Raw genomic sequence first — 20,647 nt, 5'->3', positions numbered from 1 at the left:
TTTCCCTAGTTATTTATTTTGCCATTTTGTTCATTATTATTTCTTCTTAATCTCTTGCCCCATCATTCCTTTTTTCCCCCTGGTCTGAATTGCATAATAATATTTATTGTAAGGGATTTTTAACTGCTGATATATTTTTTAATTAACAGTCCTGAATTGTTCTTAGACTTTATTGCTTATTTATGTTGTATGGTAGCTGTTTTGAGCCCATTGGGCTGGGAGGCAGGGTATAGATGTTTTAAATGAAGAAAAGGCAGGACTACTGCTTTCACTGCAAGTATGATTGGAAGCAGCATTTGATAGATTTCTGTGACACTTACACTTGGTACAACAGAAGAATGGTTTTCTTGTACATAACTGTGCATGGGATTCGTGCAGTTCCATGCAAACAACCTCCATTTAGGAAATATGGTCTGGCAATAGATTTCTAGGGAAAAAATAACATTGAAGAGATTTAAGGATCCAGAAAGAAAAAGTAAGATTGAAATAGATTTATAAAAACACAAAACATTTAATGCTTTAAGTATCTACTTCAAAGTGTTAGTAGTTTAATTGGGGTACTTATAAGCAAATATATATTTTTCTTCTGAAATGTTGCATGTGAAGTATCAGACTAAGAACTTTATCTGCGGAGAGGCTTGAATCTGTGCTATATGAGTAACCTGGACTAAGAGTGCACTTCTGTTATGGATTAGATCAAGTTGACACAACATTGCAACTCTTGCTTTTGAGAAGGTTTTTAAACTGTCTATTTTTTAAAAAACCTGATTCCACAACCCTTAGCAGGTGTTTGAACTTTAAATAGTTACAAGAACATTGTTTTCACACATTTGGCAATGGAGTGTAGACACCCACCTGTATGGTGCTTGTGTGAAGCAAATATTTTTTAGTATTTTAGATGCTGCTGAAAATGGAATATATTCATAGTGGTGCTGTGCTATTATGTTTTTTCTATAACTGCTAATACTCCAGAATTGCATCAACTACCTTATGAAGGGTAAAAGACTTTATTCTTTTGAGATCGGGCTTGCCTGAGCTATGCAGGGCAGGGCTTTCGTACTTTGAAGAATATGCCATTTCCTCTTGTTAAAGGGGCTTTGCTTTTGAGAGCATTAATGTCTGTGGCTTATCATTTTTTGGTTTCAAGGCAGGAAGCGGTACACCATTGTGGTGAATGGTTAGAAACAGCCTGTGCCTGTGGCTAGGGGATGACTCTTGCCTTAGAAAGTTTATTGTTTGGATCGTCTTAATTCTGTTCACTGGGTATAATTTAATTTAGTTCTGTTGTTCGTTGGGTATCTCAAGCTGTACAAGTACATTGTTCCTGTCCTGTAACCTGCCTTGAGCCTCAGCAAGTAAGGTGGGCTATAAATAAAATAAATGCATTTTTTAAAAATTAAAAATGTTCATGGAGAGCATGTGTAGTTCAGCGGTTAGTGTTGACCTAGGAGACCCAAGCTACTACAGAGACTCTCTGAATATTTACTGTATTTCCATGCTGACAGTTCACAGCTTTATTATCTTTACCACAGTTTCTTCATCTCTTGTGTTCTTGATAGAATTGTTGTGATTAGGGATGTGCATCTGCATATATCCAGTCTGAAAAATACCTCATCGGTATTTTTTGAGTATTTTTGTGATTCATATCAATGTTTGGGAGTCTGCTGCAATACTGGTTGCTTGAAAAACAGCCACTGTAACCACCTGGAGTGCTTCCCCAGAAGAGGAAAGAATGGAGACAAATCAGGGGTCATTTCGTAGAAAAAGAGGTGCAGGAGCTCATTAGCACAACTCATTTGCATAACTCATTTGCATATACCACACCCCCTGACATCACTGGAAGTGTGCCAAAAGGCAGTGGAGCGCAGGCTCCACTGGACTGTTTTGGATTGCTAGCTATTGGGGGGGGGAATGTGCAGATCTGTCCTTGCAGAGGAGGGAGAGCTTGTACCTGAATAAAACTTGGTCTTAAAGGTGCCATTGGACTGTTTTGGACCGGGGGGAGCTCTGCAACTTACCTGGCTGCTTCTTGCTCTGACTGAGGGCTGCTGGGAGCAGGGGGGGGCTTGTTGCATGTGCCCGCCCCCTGAGCGCTTTACTGCTGGAGCTCCGCTCCTGTGCGCTCCTGCAGGAAATGAACCCTGACCTGAATAATTCCGGAATTCTAAAAAAATAGTGAACTACAGTATCAAACTGGAACTTGAGTCCGAATAACCTGGAATATTGGTATTTATGCCCTTCCTGAAATCCAAATCTGAAAAATACTGTTTTCTTTTCCAGGTGCAAAGCCCTAGTTGTGATAAAAAGAGATCAATTGATCTCATATTTGAAAAGCTGGAAAGAATTCCAATCCCTAGGTAATAGCAAGAATCTCAAGGAGCCAGCCAGCATTGATTATTGCTTCTGTAAGATCCAGTTTGGGCTATTACCATACACTTAACGTGGGCTGCTCTTCAAGATAAGATAGAAACTTCAGCTTATACAGAACACAGTATAGCCTATCTGTCTCCTCATTGTAATATGGCATTTTATGCATGTACTAACAACCCTGAAATTGTTGCACATTTTATCATGATTGTTTTGATGTTTGTGGCATTCTTTTTGAGCTGTTGGATTTTATTACGGTCGAATGCCTCTTTGTACAAAGTAAAATCATGATAGACATTAAAAAAATAAAATAAGCATTATCATTTTAGGAACCAGGAACTCTCTAAGGATGAATTAATATTTCAAATTCCCAAACACCAACTTAAGTTTGTCTTCTAAACATGTTTGGTTATTCCCACCATAGAATTGGTTAAATTTGGCATTCAGAATTCTCCCCTTGTAATTTTACTTTGTTGGAAACTGGGACTTACTTTCAGGTTATCATTTAATACATAATACAGACTTTGATAGAGTAATAGTTTTTTAGGTGATGAGTAGCTATTTCATACAACTATGAATGCACACTCAATATTAAGTAATTATTTGGAAAAATTGTACTTAGAGACTGAGATAAAGTTGTGTGCCCTGTCCCATGAATAAGTGCACTTAGTGGGCATGATTCGTTATAGGGTTGCCCTGTACTAATGGACCATGAGGCTACCCTTTGTCTACAGCAGGGGTTCCCAACTTGGTGCCCGTGGGCGCCATGGTGCATCAACAGCACCAAGATATCTATGTGGCCTCAACTAGGGCCAGGGCTTTCTCCACCTTGGCCCCAGCCTGGTGTAACTCTCTTCCGAATGACATCCGTGCCCTGTCTGATCTATTGAAAGTTCCGCAGGGCATGCAAGGCAGAGATGCTCCTCCAGGCCTTTGGTTGAGGCCAGCGATGGTTCCCTTACAACTGCCCGGCACCCACCCCTCCCCCCAATGAAAATCTGAATACTAGGTTTGCCATCTTGTTTTAAAGTGTTTAAATATTTATGCTGGATGTTTTAATATTGAATCCTTGTAGTTTTAGTTGGTTTTAAAATTGTATTGAATTTATGTCATTGTAAACCGCCCTGAGCCCCACGTAAGCGGGGAAGGGCAGTTAAGAAATCTAATGAAATAAATAAATAATTTTTCTGGTACCTGGCTTTTACCTAGCAAGGCTTCTGAAAGCACAAATTGTGTAGTAAAGGTTATGCATAATCTGTACCTAAAGTGGTCTCAGTCATAATAAGGCTGGCAGCATATTTAAATATCGAGTTAAACTTTATAACACTGAACAGTGGACATTTCAGTAGTGTTTCTCTACAATAAATATGCTTTAAGATGTATGATAATAACCAGGGATATTTAAATAATAGATGTTAAAAATACTTTATATATGTCTACAGTATACACAGGAATTATCATCTAATGTTGTGGATTGTCTTCTGTATAAATTTCATACTGTACATTCTCAGTGACTAAAACCTTGTCTCAAAAAATTTCACTCGTATTACAAGAGAAAATATAACACCCCCCCCCCGTTCTCCCCAAGATTTCCAATTTTTATTTATGTCTGACTTTCTCCATGCCTTTGGTACTCTAAATGCAGTTGATGCTATGGAGAGTGACAGTGTAACTTTGGTGCCCCAGTGCCCTTTATGGAAGACTGTTAAATTCTGTTGAAATAGATGACCGGGCAATGACACGCAGGGCATATCGCAGCACAGTTCCTTGGAACTAAAATTAGAATGTCAACAGATCTCACATCTCTGTATATCACAGATGAATGCGGTTAATCTTAAATGACTCTCTTTTCCTCATGCTTCACATGAGTAGGGGAAGGGTGCTGGGTATGTACCGAATTAAATAAACCAAAACTGTGTAGGGTAGAGTAAGGAGTCAGGGCTTCATGTGCAAGCACAACATTTTTATTTATCACGGTTAAAGGGCATCCGTAGTGGGGTGTTTGAGAATGCGGCCGTAGTGGAGCACGTGGGCATCTAGTCTCACCTCATGTGGGAAGAGAGCAGCATCAAGCCTTGTGGCAACACATCCCTCTCCCTTCCTGCCTTGAAAGGGTCATGGAGTGGGAGAGAAGTGGGCTGGGGTTTAAATCTGTAAGTGCAGTGGAGGATCAGCAAGCATCTTCTGTAATCTTATTGGCAATATTGGGGGAGAGCATGTCTCTGGCTTGAATGTACCGTGATGTTTCATGGGGTTTAGGTTCTCGCACTTCTGTCTAGCGTTATAAATGGAATGATGGTGTTATTGGTAAAATAAACCCCTGTCTAAACAAAAGAGCTCACTGTGCAGCGATTTCATTGAGCTAGGTTGTTAAAAAGCTGTCTTTGTTCATGTAGCAGTAGAACATATAAACACAAATTTGAAATAATCTTGGTAGACAAGTCTGAGAACAAATAAATTATTCTAAGCATGGAAGAACGTCTTGTAAGCAGCACTCGTCTAAAGCTATCTGCTTCTTTGCTTGGTTTAAACTTCATGTTTGGGTAATGTTTTGGCAGACATAGGAAGAAACAACCACAAAATACCCATTTTCTTCAGTGAGTCAATGGAACGTGTAAAAATGTTTAAGTATAAATTTTAGAGAACTTCCTTACGTATCTACGGTTTGTGGATTGATGTGGGGATTGGATTTTTGCAAGTGATTAAACTTCTTGAGGGTTGTAAAAGGTCCGTTTGCCTGGGGAAAGCCTTGCACTCAGGTTCCCCAGTTTCACTGCTGGATTAGGAAAGTGAATGTATATTAATATTTGGGGGTTCTTTTTCCATTCATGTTCTCCACATGCCTCCCCCTTCCAATGTGGGGAAAAATGACAAAGGGCTGTGAGTAAAGATCATGCATATGGCAGTGGCTTGTTTGTATTTTATGTGGGATAGTAGCTAGGTAAGTGATCGTGTATTGACACAGGTTTTTTTGGTATTTTTGGAATTTTGTGTGTGCGCCCATGCCTGGAAGTCATGGCAACTGCTGGCAACCCCTACTGGGGCATGGAGGGCACTCAGAGAAGTGGCTTGATAGCCTGCCTCTGTTTCCCGACCCAAATACTCCCATCCAAATACTTGCCAGGGTTGGTCCTGCTTAGCTTCCGAGATCTGACAAGATTGGGTTTGCCTGGGCTATCCAGGTCAGGGCGCATTGAGAGTTTTGTTTTGAATACAGAGGAAATACCCCTTTCTACCTCTGAGGCAGAGGACATCTTGAGGGGTGATTCCCAGTGTCCAATCAGGGAGGCAGGAGCAATTTTTTTTTACTTCCTGTCTCTTGGCTGTGGGAGTCACCCTCTTCATTTTCTTTCTTGCCTCAACAGGGAGAGCAGTAAATGAATAGGCTTTGCCTTTTTCTACAGTAAAATCTCTCTTTTCTCTGTTTTTTTTTCTATTCTATCCTATCTCCCTCCTCTAAGTCCTCTTTTGACCCAAACCCCTTCCCTCCCCTGATCTCTGGGAGAGTGGCGAAGGGCAGGTGTCAAGCTCACCCTAGCGATTGCAGCCATTTTGTGGCAGCGGCAGAGAGTGAGACCAGTTGGCCGCTCCAGTTATGGTGCAGAAGGATGGCTGCAATGGATTTCTATTCGAGGGAGATACTGACCCGTCCTTAATGTCAGGCCCAAGGGAGACTGCCGGGGAAACCGGCAAGGACCACAGTCGGCTCGCCTCAGCAGTGATGTATCTTTTAACTGCATATGGTAGTCAGAGAATGAACACAGGGACTGGCTTTGGAGTAAAACTTTGTGTGTGTGACTTCTGAACTTCGTGAACGACAAGGTTAGTCAGTGAAATTAAAGATCGAAGGTGGGTGGGCTGGGCTACTCCTGAACTCTTACTGTCGGTTGGCTTCTGTGTCAGGCACAAGGGAGACTGCCGGGGAAACCAGCAAGGCCCACAGTCGGCTCGCCTCAGCAGCGATGTATCTTTTAACTGCATATGGTAGTCAGAGAATGAACACAGGGACTGGCTTTGGAGTAAATCTTTGTGTGTGTGACTTCTGAACTTCGTGGACTACAAGGTTAGTCAATGAAATTAAAGATCGAAGGTGGGTGGCCTGGGCTACTCCTGAACTCTTACTATCGGTTGGCTTCTTTACTGCATGGACATGAGAACTGGGGACCCTTCTGGAGTTCCCCTCCTCCTCAGCAGTCCCTTCAGATCCCAAGGAGGCTGGTTTATGAGGTTGCAGGGGACCTGTGAAGACTAATAGCCTCTTGGGTTGGGATGTTGCATTGAGGAAGAGGAAGGGGTTGGGTTGCTCCCTTCTTAATACAGCCTCCTGACCCATATTAGTATTTATGGGTCTCACAGCGTTGGAAATCAACTTCCTGGGTGTCAGAAGGGATTACTGAGGGGAGGGGAACACAGGAAGGATCCCTGATGGTCTGAGTAATCCACTGATGGATCGGGGAATCCAATCTTATGTTAGGTGTAATCCCCAGTTCTGCTGTGCTGTTGATGTCAGTGAGGGAAGTGAAAGGGGAAGAGAAGCTCTGAGCCTATGCTGGGAATGTTTACAGTTGATTGGGGAAGGATGTGAAAGTAAAATATGGAAGTTCTTCTCTGTGTGGGTAGTTTGAGCTCTTTTGTCATGGGGTTGGGGCAAACCCAGGGAAGAAAAGACCAAAGAATATTATAAAAAGGTTTAAACATGTTTCAGCTGCGTAGCTGGGGACTGAGTGCCTAGGTGGCAGATACATGGGAGACTTCCTTTGAGTAGGGTACTTGGTTCTCATTGGCTGATGGCACCTTCTGTTGCCTCCCCTCCTATTACTTGAGCATGTTCTCTGTAAGTGTAAAGTGCTGTCAAGTTGCAGCTGATTTATAGTGACCCTCTAGGGTTTGCAAGGCAAGAGACATTCAGAGGCGGTTTGTCATTGCCTTGCTCTGCATAGCGACCCAAATACCCGTCCAAATACTAACCAGGGCCAACCTGGCATTGTTTCCAAGCTCTTATGAGCTCAGACTATTCTGGATCATCAAGGTGAAATCCACCCCAGCTTTGCAAAAATCGCCTCTGGCTAGTAATGCATCTTCATATGCCTAAATTGTATGGCTCTCAGTGTAAGGTCTCTGTCTTGCATTTTTAGTGCCGTGCATGTTGATATATATAAATATATAAAAACGTGTAAACATGAACAATCTGAACTGGGTCAATGCTTCAGAGCAGTGGGACTCGCTCCGTGGTTCTCAGAGAGCCACATCTGCAGTCACTACCAATCAAAAGAGCCATCTGACTACTATATGTCCTGTGTGCCACCCTGAGCACACAGTACAGTTATTTAAGAAATAACTATTAACATCAACTATAATCTTTTTAATTTCCAGATTTCTTCTGAGCATGTAGGGTTTTCTCTCCCCACCACTGCTGGACTGAACCAGTCCTTGTGTATCTTGAGTGAGGGGAAGGGCTTACCTCTTGGCCTTCTCACTGTCTCTCAGCCGGAGGAATAACAGCTCAGGTGAGACAGTGACATTGGCAAAGCTTCTGGAGGAGGGCGAGATGGCCAGTGGGGAGTAAAACAAGCACTGCCCCATTGTGGCCAAGTTGCTCTTTTCCTGGGTGGCTTCTGTGGTGGTGATTGTATTTCTCTCTTTGCTGTTGCCAGCTCGTTCTTCTCCTGGCGACTACCTGGGTGCTGGCAGAAAAGTGCAGGGGCTGCAGAGGAGGGTGGGGTTGTTGCAGAGGATGGATCCTTTACTTCCATCTCAGGCATGAAATCTGCAGCTGACAGCTTACCGGTCCTCCAGTCCCTGTGGTGGCAGCTCTTTCAAGGTAGTAACTACCTGCCAACCACAAACAAGCCCTACAGGGCAATATCCTTCCTTGCTGGCTTTCCTGTGTCTGCCATTTTGGGGGATGGTCCTCAGAAGAGTCACAGGTGGCTCCCACGCCTCCGAGTGTTTGAGAGAAAACTGATAGCAGCTCTTCATACAGATCTTCGATAAATTTAAAATATGAGTAGATTGAATTGCCTTTTGGCTGGTACGAAGCGGGAAGGAAGATAGTTGGTGGTCCCTCACTTAACCCCCCCCAACCCTGTTATAATATCGTTTTGTTGCATTTGATGAAGTTGGTGCTCGAGGCACAGATAACTCGATGGTCAGCTTTTTCTGTTTGTTTTTTTATTAAAATGTACTGAGTGTTTCACACTGAAGCAAAAAGGTCTTCCATTGCCAAAAGTGATTTCACTGGTTACTTTAAAAAGCAAATGATTCACTTAGAGTTGAAAGATGACAACAATGTTGGCGTGCAACTGACAGAAAAATGCTGCTCTTGCTAAATACGCCCTGGTGTTGACTTATTAAATGCATTTTCTTGGCATTGGTTGCTATGGTAGATTTGAAGAGGAAGAATGTAACCTTTGCAAGATTTGAACATTATGCGTTGCTGTGTTGCTGCTTCCTCTTATTCTCTTGTGAATGGCTGACCACTGCATATGTTTGGTGCCCCCCCCCAGCTTAAAGCAGAGCAAAGTTGAAATTGAGTCATGAGTAATGTAGTTTAAGATTCGAATTCCTAAAATATTCTTGCTTACTGTACTTGATAACTGTTGACAGCTAGACAGAATAAATGAGTATATCTTCTATAGACAAGATGTCTGAATATGTTCATTTAACAGATTTTTGTCAACAGTAAAAGGTATAACTGCAAAACCAGAAAATGTTACATTCTAGACACATGTTCTACAGATGGAAGTTTTGGACTTATTTTTACTATGGAAATTATTAAATGAACTGACAGATTTTTTTTGTCATGCACATTATATTTCACAGTTCAATTATCCAAGTTGTTTAACATTTTGGTGTTGCTTTTGACCTGGTTTGGATGCTACTCAAAACTTTTTCTGTTAGGCAGCAGTAAGCCCCCAACAGTTGAGGTGCTTTTGGGTGCTGTGTACCAGTGCTATTCAGTCTGTGGCTCAAAAGCTACAGGTGGCTCTTTCACCTCCAGCTCTTCTTCCAATTTCAGTTTCTGGGGGTTTGCAGTGTGTCCCAGTCAGTGTTCCCTCTAAGGTGAGTGAGTGTGGGCTAGCTCACAATTTTTTAGCCTTCGGCACACACATTTTTGTCTTCGCTCAGGAAGGAGGGCTCCAGAGCAAACTAATTTATGCAGTAGCCAAACTGCTCACTTACAACTGTAATGCCAGTAGCTCACAAAGTAGAATTTTTGCTAACAAGACTCCACAGCTTAGAGGGAGCATTGGTCCCAATGTAAACAGATAAATTAGTGGACTTTAGTTTTGCAGCAAAAATTTATTTGGCTTTTTATTGGTATACTCTTAATGCGCGTGTGTTTGTGCATATGTTTAGTGGGGTGGTACACAGGTGGATCTTTCGGTTGATGGTGATTGTGTATGTGGCTTCCTATATTTTGTTAGTCTTTAAGTCATGCCGGCCACATGACCACGGAAACGTCTTCGGACAGCTCTGGCTCTTCGGCTTTGAAATGGAGATGAGCACCGCAACCCTAGAGTCGGATTCGACTGGCTTTCGAGCAAGGGAACCTTTACCTTTTTAAGGTGCTACTGGACTCTTACTCTTTCTACTACTATTAGCAACCCGAACATTCAAAAACCAGTGGGGGAGCATTGTAATCTTCCAGGACATTCAGTTGCTGACCTAAGAATAGCAATTCTCTTACAATATCTGTGGTGGTTGATCGAGATCTAATCCATGCATTCTACTGTGATATGGCTGATTCTTGTGCGTGTTCTGACTTCTGTACACTGGTGCTAGTGTGGATGTGTTTGATGTCTGTACATTGCATGGCTCGGCAGTTGGACATTATTGTGGGGTACTTGGCAGTGGGAGGCTTGTTTAGTTGGATTTGGTGTGTGTGTGTGGGAAGGATTCATGTGGAAAGCCAGGCAGCTTCCTTCATGAGTGCCTTAGGAAGGGGCATGCATCCATCTTTTGCCACCTAGGTGCCCAGAGCAGCTGAAGATTCCTGAGGTGGCATGCATTCAGGTTCCCACTTTCATGGTGCTTCAGCCAGTGGTGAAGGAGTTGGTGATGTGGAAAGACTTTGCCTTTTGTAGGGTGCCGCAATGTAGGCCAGTACAATAGTGGCCAGGTTTTTGCAGGTGGAAAGGTGGAAGAACTGAAGTCAGATTTGGACTTCTGTAAGCTGAATCCTGGTTTCAGAAACTAATTGTGGTCTGGACAAACCTTGGTTTTTATATTGGCCGAGCCAAGCTTGAGTAGACCTTATGCAGGAGGCTTGTGATTAAGCTCTCTCTCTGTCTCTCTCCCTGTCTCTCTCTCTCTGTCTCTCTCTCTGTCTGTCTGTCTCTCTGTCTGTGGGGATTCGTGGGGGCAGCTATAGGTATGGTCCCATAGGTGCAGCATCTCCCCCCCCCCCAACTGCCACTTCAGAGGGGAGTGGTTAAGCATGGGAAAAGGGTTAAACATCCCCATCCTACAAAGTGGCTTTGTGGGGCTGTTTATGTAGGGTTTCGAATCTCCCATTTTTAAAAAAAATGAGGTATGTCTGATCTCAAGCTCATTTTGTATAGTAATGTAGAGTGAGTGAAGAGTTAGTTATTTACATACCTGACACAGTATTAACAAGCTATCTCTTGTGCTCCAAGTTTAATCTGGTATGTAATCACTTCGGTCCCTTCCTTTCAAGACTGTAATGCTGAGGTGCGGGTAGCAATACATCTGTGGTGCCAGCCAACACTTCTCAGGCCCGAGCATTTTCCAGGAGCAGGACATGGTGGCTGACTATTCAGTAGCTTTAGATTTTCATTTTAGTGTCCTGAAGCAATAGACTTGCTTTCTTGAAAGACTAAAAATGTAGGCCAAATATGGCACATTCAATTAAGTAATGTTCAAATAGCGTACAGCTCACAGGCATACCTTGCGTATGAACCTCCTTTGCCTAGCAGAAGAGTTTAATCTTGCAACAGCTTTTTTTTCTTTTAAAGTTCAGGTTGAGCTGTAGATGCACAGAGCATTGTTCTTAATTATAATTCTTTATTTGTCAGCGGTATTGCTACGAATTCTGTTTCACTTTAACCATTGATTTACAAAACTTGTATACCACCTCTCTGTCCTCATAAGGGACACCAAAGGAGCTAACGAATCACATCTTTAAAAAAGAAAAATTAAAACCAACCATAACACATCATTAAAATAATTAACAGGAGAGCTAGAGTACACATTCAAAAACATAAAAACAATGGGTGTGTTGCTGTCTGGAAATATACAAATACAGTTTTGTATGTTCATTAAAATGAAATTGCAAGCTTGCATGAGATAATGCAGTTTCATTTCCTTTGGTGGAACTGAGGACATCCTGTATGTAAAATGAAATGGTATTTTGGGAGCCTTATTTAGCAGCTTATACTCATTCAAGTGGCGTGCTAGTTCCATGTTTTTGGTATTGTAGTTTCTAAAATACACATTGAAGTGGCTTCCTGTGAAACTATTACTGGAAGTATTTGCTTCATATTTGCACTTTTGAGAATGTAGCCCTTTGCCAGGAGACCTCTAATTTAGGCAAATTAAATTCTTTATAAATGGTTTGTATATGAGCAGTTAATTGACCCAATAAAACTTGTTAAAGAAAAGTTAAATGGTACAAGTTATTCCAGACTTTTTCATATAACTAAAAATGTTTTTTCGTACACAAGGAGAAGTCAGGTTGGTTTAAGCTGATTACAAGATTGTTCTGGAAATACAGAATATTGCATACCTTAGCATAGAGAATGTGTTGGCCTAATTGCTAAAGTTTGGCTTGTCTTGTGTACCTGGTTTCTAATCTTCGAGAATGGCCAAAATGAGATCAGCCTGTTTTCCATCTGTTTATACAACCACCCATTCTTTTCTCACATTCTCACTGAATTCGTCTGTTCCGTAAATTTCTTCCTTAGCCAGACTATGCCTTGTTACCCTTTAAGCTACAGCTGCTACACTTAAGGGAGGTGCTTAGAACTTGACCAGACCTTGCCTCCACAGCAACCTCTTCATCTTTAGATCACCTCTGAGCAAATGGAAGAAGTGACGGGTTGGGATTAAAGACTTGAGAGCCTTCAGAGACAAAAAGGGGGTGGGAATATGAATGGGTCAAAGGAAGACAAAGGGAATTTGAAAAGGGATAAGGAGGGAATGTGGAAGGATGAGGAAGAGGAGAGCAGTAAGCAGGTGCTGGAGAACACATCGGTGGGCACCACATTGGGCATTGGTGTTTTAACATAACTCTTTCCTTCAACTGATGATTCAAGGAACGTAAATCGCAATGGTTTTCTGGTAACTGTGGAAATTGTTAAGGCTCCTACCTGAACCTGTGCCATGTGAACCATGCAGATATTCTGTATTCTGTCACTTTTTGTACAGCTACAGGCTGCGGTCACACGTAACAGAAGCCACACAAGTGAGACGGAAAACAGCCGGAGTTTCCGGGCACGATCTCACCAGCACATCTGGGAAGCGTAGCACTCCCGTGGCTCAACCGAGGCTTCCAGCCGAAACTGCGTGGCAAAAAACTAGTACCTTGGAGGTACTAGTTTCCGGAAACTGCGGGGCAAGGGCGGGCGTCTGATCGCGTTTCCGGTGGCATCCGGCGCCCGCCCATGTCCCCTTGCAAATAAGGTGGGGTTTTTTTGTCCAAGTCTCTGTGGATGCGCACACGCACCCAACGGAGCATGCACATTTGTCATGTACACAAAAATAAAAAACCGTTTGCCGCGGCGCACGCTTCTTCGTTGTGCGCCGGCTTGTCCTGTGATCGGCACCTCTCCCTTGCCATGGAACCTCCACGGTACCTCCACAGGAGGTCTGATCATGTAACTGCGCAGTAGTTTGCCCCAGGGCAAACAGCCACGCTTCTCCTCTGCAGTTTCCTGCCCGTGTGACCGGGGCCTACAGTTTAGTATCCTTACAGTGGAACTTCCCTGTATTCTTTGCCCAAGTTGTCATCATCTGCATCTTAGTTTGGGGCCTGTGCTGCATGAATGTTTCAGAGTTTCACTACATATTGAAATTAATGCTCATTAGAAGGGGCTCATGTAAGAACAGTGCTAGTTTGGAAGAGCTGCAAGATCAAAGGACTGGCTGCATGGAGCCCAAGTTGTAAGCAAAGTTGAAATAGAACAAAGTTACAATCTGGGGTGTTGAACTCATTTGTTATGAGGGCCGGATCTGACATAAATGAGACCTTGTTGGGCTGGACCATGTGTGTCATAAAATGTAATGCCCGGTAGCAGAGAAATACATTTTATGAAGGACACAAATACAAGGTTTTTTTTTTAAAAAAAAACTTAAAATAAAAACATGCTTAAGACATTAGCTCTCTTGCAATTTTTTTTTTATTTAACAGTGCCTGATAACTGGCACCTCTTGCTCTGAATTATTGCATAGAAATGTCTGTGCTGTTGCAATCTTGAGTATGCTGTTCAGGTGTGTATCTGTAAGCTGCAAACCTACAATGACCCAGCAGCAGCAGAACTGGAAGAAGACAGCCAGTTCCACTGCGGGCCTGATAGAAGCCCTCCGGGGGCCTGATCTGGCCCCTGGGCCACATGTTTGACACCCCTGGTCCAGTGGCACCTTTAAGACCAACAAAGTTTTATTCAAGGTGTGAGCTTTCGTGTGCATGCACACTTTGTCAAGACAATGAAAATCTTAATCTTAAATGTACTTCTCAAATGATGTAGAAAGTATGATTGTAGCCTTAGTTTACTCCAGGGCTTGATAAATTTTGGCTCTAGGGGCCAGCCTACAAATGTAGGAGCCAGCCTCATTTTTCAGCCTTTAGAGTTTTGTATTTTAATGACTATTTTCTAATTGTTTCCACCACAAAACCTAATCATAAGCTCTTCACGGTTGCTTGTAATTTTGTGCAAACTGTGCCTAAAGTATTGCAATGTGCAAAACAATATGGGGGCAATCCTGGTTGTCGTCACAACAGAAAGCCAACCTGTAACCCTAACTTTTCTTCTCAGTTTCTTGTCATTTCATTATTGCTTTAAAAAGTTCCATTTACTTGAGTATTGGAGCCTGTATGGCAGTTAACTGGTTAATAAATGAATTCACCTAACACCACTGAATGGTGTGAAGCTAACATATTTAGAAAGCAGTGACAAGAACTCTGCGCACATGTATTTTTACAGTAAAACACGCTCTGATGGAAAGTGATAAATAAGCTTTGTACTTCCACTGATGATTGCCGAGAGGCATTACAATAAAGTAATTGCTGAAAATAATAGGTAATTGCTGAAAATAATAGGTGTCTGGGATTTGTTGAGCTCTGGCTGGCCCTGTCTGGGGCACATATTGCTTCTTAAGTAGATTTTATTTTATGTGCTTATTTTAGATAATTTGTTAGCTGTTTCTCTTTAATTCGTGGCCAAAGTAGTTCATAGTGAAACCAATAAAAGCACTAAAATTCAGATTTTTTTTGTTTACCTTCCATTGCTGATATATCATTATTTCCCCATTTTATTCCTGTGCCTGTGGTGTTTGAAGTCCTCTGTAACGCTTCATGTTTAAATACTTTGTTGTGTTGATCCTACCAGAAACCTAATATCTTTTGGATCTTATACATGAGAACGGAGGCATCTTTAGCTGTCCAGAGGACAGCTAGCAAGGTATTAATCATACATTGAATATACAGTGGTAGCTGTGATTACGATTTGTCGTTAGTGATTTCTAAAGTTTTATGGGAGCAACCTGCACCCTCACTTTTTCACTAGAGTTTCCCACAGCATCTAAAGTGGAGTTCTAGCTTTTATGGGTGCAGAGCCTTCATTCCCTCTTTCATAGTCTGCAGACAGTTTCTGTCATAAAATTTCCAAGCTGCGGTGGAATGAAAATAAGTTTTTCAGCTCAGAGATTTACAACTGCTTCAGGCAGCCCAAAGCAAGCTGGATGAGGAAGACAAAGGTCCCATCTATACTATAATGTCTGTTTTTATGTCATTGTAAACTGTCACCTTCCCCTAAGGAATCCCGCGAGTTCCAGTTTGGTGCTGGTGCTGAATTACATTAGTTCTGTAGTTCTTTCACAGAACTACATTTCCCAAGGTTCCCTAGGAAGAGAAAGGAACTGATTTTTAAGCGCTTAAATACAGAGTATGGAAAGAAGTAAGGGAGTAGAAGGAATATTGGTTTCCTACTAGGCAGCTTAATAAAATTGTTTTGATTCAGAACAACCTTTTTTTTAAGATGGTGGACTTCTGATCAAATCTTCTACACAATGATCAGTTTTTCACATTTTCATACAATCCTTTCCACTGAGTTAAGGGTATATGTGAAGTTGCTTTCCTTGTTACATGAGGATAGGTTTAAGTCTAGAGAGAATAATATCCCACAACAAGCCATGCAAGGAGATTAATTCTAGAGCAGAGCTTTGACCCAGATTTGCAGAGCCACAACCAACAGTCTACTCACTGTGGTTTTTTGGAAAATTTCCAGGGGGCTTGGAACTATGCACTTGTCTTGCATGGTTCAAAACTGTTGTCTCAACCATAGGTTTGTCCCAGGTTTTAATTTATTTCTGTCAAAGGCTTGGATTTACTGGAAGTTTCTGATGATGGAAGGAATTTTCATATGTGAAGCATGACTTTCTCACATTCCACCCTGACTTTGCAGCCCTATGCTGTTCCTGAGACAGAGGACCCCCAGAAAAGGCATGAGAGGGGATTGGAGGTATGCTGCAGGAGGGGAGAATTGGTGAAAGTTGTCCCTCTTCCATTCACGGGAACCAATTTGTGTGTGAATGGGAATGAAAATGAGACTCACCTGAACACACAAAATGTACCATGGGCAGGTTCACTGCCTTGTTGTGTGCAGAGACTTGAACCTCCTAAATAGGTAAGATGATACCCCTGTACACAAGTCATGCTGGACAAAGCAATCGATCATTACACAAAATCCAATTCTGCACAGTGCTGACATCACATGCTGAGAAGTTAGCACAATCTGACTTGCTTCGTGTCCCGGGCATTTTCCCTCTAGATTCTGTTCTGGCAGATACTGTAGAAAGTTGTTCAAACTGTATGGTGAACTGCCAGTCCAAAATATTTTGTCATGGAGAGACAATTGCCAGTAGAAACTGTGCTGTATGTATTGGCTCAAAGTGTGTAAGTTCAATGGAGAGGTGTTGTTCGTGACTCTTCTGAAAGTACTTAGTGCAACAAGTATGTATAATCTAATTATTTTTTCCTTGTTTAGTCAACAGATAAACAGCGGGCCCTAGAAGAAACCAAAGCATACACAACTCAGTCTTTAGCAAGCGTAGCCTATTTGATCAACACCTTGGCCAACAATGTTCTCCAAATGCTCGATATCCAGGCATCCCAGCTTAGGCGCATGGAATCTTCAATCAACCACATTTCACAAGTGAGAGAACTTACTGTTTGTCAAATGCACAAAGCCATTGTGTTGAATTGGATAAATACTGATATGCTCCCACAGACTTAAGAATTGTTCCTACCAGTTAAGCTGTTTGTCTGTATTTATAATTTAAAGTTTTTGCGAATTAATTCATTGGAAAAACTTTGATATGTGGGTGCCTAAAAATTTGATGGTGTCAGAGGACTTGAAATATTCTTTTGTTCCTAGATATTTAATCATCTCTGCTTGGTTTGTCTTCCTATCTCTATAAATTCCTTCCCTCTTATTTCCTTAAATGCTCCAGGATAAATCTTGCTTTTTTTGGTATGCAGTATTAATGCAGACTGTGACAGATCTTTCTGTCTTCTTAGGAAATAATGTGTTCTGGTTATTTTCCTCCTTTTTGAATAGTTCTCCCTCACATCCAAAGACCTGTGTATTACTTTGCCATGACAGATGTTTACCAGTCCTTATGATCTGTGATTTCATTTACAAACAAGCTAGGTTTTAAGACAGTATATTTGTTGTCATGCAAAAATGTGGAGTTAAGTTGCCTGTCTTTGCAATGCCATGACAGAAAATTGAGCTTCTCTTTGACGCTTTCCTAGATGAGTTCTGTATACTGACCTCCAGTTGGCATTGCTGGAGATTATGGGCTGCGTTCCTTGTGATAAAGAAACATTTTCCAGAGGAGTAGATATTCCAGATGATACTTTTTTACTGTTTAGTTTTAAATCCAGCTGTCTAAAATATATGTAACTTCTGCATGCGGCAATAGTGTGGGTGGAGGCAGTCTGCCCTTTTGGACCATTCAGCAACAGAGCAAGCATTTTCTGACAGAAAACCAGTTATTCACTCTATTAAATAGGCTTTTCCCCCTTAGTGTTGTGGAGTATTTTGAAATTAGAAGGAACTTGAAGATGAAGTGGCTTGTTAAAAGCTGAAACTTTAGATGTCAACTGGTCCCCCCTTGCTGAACAGGAAATACCTTCATACTCCCAAATGCCTGTTTTTACTATTCAGGGGACATTGTAACTGGAAGAGGTCTATGCCAGACATGCTATGGGCTTTGTGGTGAAGAAACATGATTCATGTTTTGACCGTTATCAGTCTTCCCCATATGATTTTAAAAGGCATTTAAAATTTACCTATCTGTAAAACGCATGGTCCTACTCTCGCTTACACAACCAGTCCAGTTTATCAAGGCACTTGTGAAACTCCTTCTTGATAAAAAGGCACTGAGGATATTAAATGATGAGCTCATACCACTTTTGGAGTTGACCCCTACGTATGTCATATTGCAGTATAAAACAGGATATCTGGAAATATGTGTTATTGGTCTGCAAATATTGAATTTTCTTCCTCTGGAAGGTTGATGATTTCCATACATTTTCTAGAGAAAGATGGAGAGAGGGTCAAGCATTTGTTGGTGGAAAGCAAAGTTTTTTCTTCGTATACATGCGGTGTCATAGCTGTCGTATCGATTCTGTTGCTTAAGCTTTTTTTGGGTACTAAAAACACTAATGTTCAGAACTTTGTTTCCCCAGTGAGGGACTTGGTCTTGTTTCCCAATTCCTCTGAGAAATTAAAAGAGACAAAAAATTCTGGCTATCTAAACCATTAATCTTAAACATGTGTGAAATTTTACCAAATATGGAGGAATTTTCATCTTGAGGAAGGAAAGTTATAGCGTTGACCCCTATGCTATATATATAAGTTTTTAAAATTGCTATGTATAGTTAAAGGCATCAGTACTATAACAGACAGACAGACGCAGGCATGCATGTTCTTAACAATTGGGAGTGTGTCCCCTCTTTCGCTTTTCAAAAGAAACCATTCAAGGGATCATTTTCCTCCATAAATGCTTTTTGAAGGCTTCATGATAAATGGAAGTTTGTGAACTGTTGAACAAATATGACACCACTTTTCTCCATTCCTTTTCAGTTAAGAGATATATGGCATTGATGGTGATAAGCATACAACTTCATTTTCCTAGCAGGAATTTTAGTCTTAGTTGCCAGCTTTCCAAATGACCCATTGTGCCAGTGTTTTCCTATATGGTGTTCCTGTAGAGAACTTGAGTATAATCTGAATTACTAGTTATAGGATCCTGCAGGAAACAGGAACTAAGGACTTTTCAGCCTGGTGATTTAGCCCCATCCACCTTGTTCCATGGAATCATCTTGCAGCTTCTCATGACATTTTTCCTGACAAATATTGATATATGCAACAAGGGGAAAGCATATAGAATGTATATGGGGAATGGCCAGACAAATTAGTGTGACCCTCCATTAGTTGTCATAAACACCAACAGTTAGTTTTGAAACTTTGGTTTTTTTGCTTTTGGTTGCTTGTCTATATGGCATTTAGTATTACACTTGGTTGTACCTCTTGCTGCCCGGATCAAAAAATGCAGTTTGGGGGGGGGGGGTTTCACACATGCACCCCCCATTTCTAAGAACTGCTGAGCATAGTTCTGGATCTACCGTCTTCAGACTGGGAAGCTCCTAAGTACCCATGATTGGTGGTGCTGGGAGAGAAAGGTGTGGACAGCTCATGAGTCAGAAAATGCTGTGTGCCCTCGGCCAGCCCAGAAATACAGGCTAATGGTGTGTAACTCTCCCTTCCTTTCTGCCCCCAGGCACTGTGCTATATTTCTAAATCATCAAGTTCCAGTTGTTGACATAGGTGGGTGGGGGACAACAGGTAGCTTGTGGCACAGGCAAGAGTTTTTTGCCGTTTGTTTAGAATGATTACGACATCTCCAGCATGTATATAGTTTGCTTTACTTTAATACTGTCTTTCCTAGGTTTGAGACAGTTTGACAGGATAAACTGGAGTTTATTTACTCTGTAGAGACTGGGATTTTAATCCTCAATTCAGTACCACTGGTTTGAATCCCGGTTTGCGTGGCATAAACAAACTCCATTTCACTGAGGCGCCTGCATTTGGATATCACAGTGAATTTGAATGATGAAAATGGAACGTTTTGCTCAGAGTGTGTGGGGGGGAGTCGGAGAGCAGCAGGGGGGGGGCGAGTGAGCACACCAACAAGCTGTGCGCCCCCCTCCCAATTAAAGTTGAATCGCTGCTTATTGTGATGTCTGAATGCAGCTGATAAAAAAAATCACTAAAACAGTATATAATAGTAGAATTGAACAATACAGTCACAGTGTACAATAAAATAACATCAGCCCAGGAAATAATATCTCAGCTGAATAAAGAGAGTTCAATAAAAAAAGCCATTTAAAAAAAGTGTCTTGCATCCCTTGCAATAATGTCAAACATGATTGGCTTTCCTAACTTCCTCTGGAAGATAATCAGAGGATTGGAGCTGCAATGGAGAAAGGTTTCTCGTTGGCCTTCTTTGATTCCTTGGAAAACATGATACTGTCAGTGACATTTGCTGACTGGGCCTTAGTTGATGAGTGAATTTATGGGAAGAGGCAGCCCTTTCATGATGCAAGTCATTCCCTCTACTCCTTCTCACTAGTACAGTAAAAACAGATTTAAATAGGCTTGGAGGAAGTCAATAGTGATATGTGGCTCTTGTGTTTGACGCTTACTCATTAGGGACTGTAAACACCAACCTTGATAATTCTGAAGGAATATTGATACTACTATCACAATAGAGGTTTATAAATTTATGCATTTCATGGAAACATTCAATAAAGAGAACTATTTCTCCTTCTCCCGTAATACTAGATCTTTGGGGAACCTGGTGAAGTTAATGGGCAATAGATTCAGGATGGACAAAAGCCCTTTTCACTCAGTGAGTAATTAAACTATGAAATTAACTGCCAGTGGATATAGTGATAGCTTCTAGAATAGATGGCTTTAAAGAGGGATTAGACAGATTGATGGAGGCTGTTCCATCAATGGCTACTGACCTC

General features: G+C 41.6%; 1 protein-coding gene across 8 annotated transcripts in view; it reads left to right on the top strand.

The window, feature by feature from the left end:
- ABI2 (abl-interactor 2) overlaps window positions 1-20,647 on the top strand; it is a 68,973-nt gene that overhangs the window by 16,536 nt on the left and 31,790 nt on the right. For all 8 annotated transcript variants that reach the window (XM_015407523.1, XM_015407521.1, XM_015407516.1 and 5 more), the window contains exon 2: window positions 16,593-16,760. In XM_015407523.1, the coding sequence (XP_015263009.1) occupies window positions 16,593-16,760 (168 nt within the window). The remainder of the gene's footprint in view (window positions 1-16,592; window positions 16,761-20,647) is intronic.

Source organism: Gekko japonicus, unplaced genomic scaffold (genome assembly GCF_001447785.1).
Source record: "Gekko japonicus isolate JY-2015 unplaced genomic scaffold, Gekko_japonicus_V1.1 scaffold870, whole genome shotgun sequence".
In the NCBI taxonomy this organism is placed as follows: Eukaryota; Metazoa; Chordata; class Lepidosauria; order Squamata; family Gekkonidae; genus Gekko; species Gekko japonicus.
The sequence above is the reverse complement of the archived record's forward strand: the minus strand, read 5'-3'. Positions and strand labels throughout refer to the sequence as shown.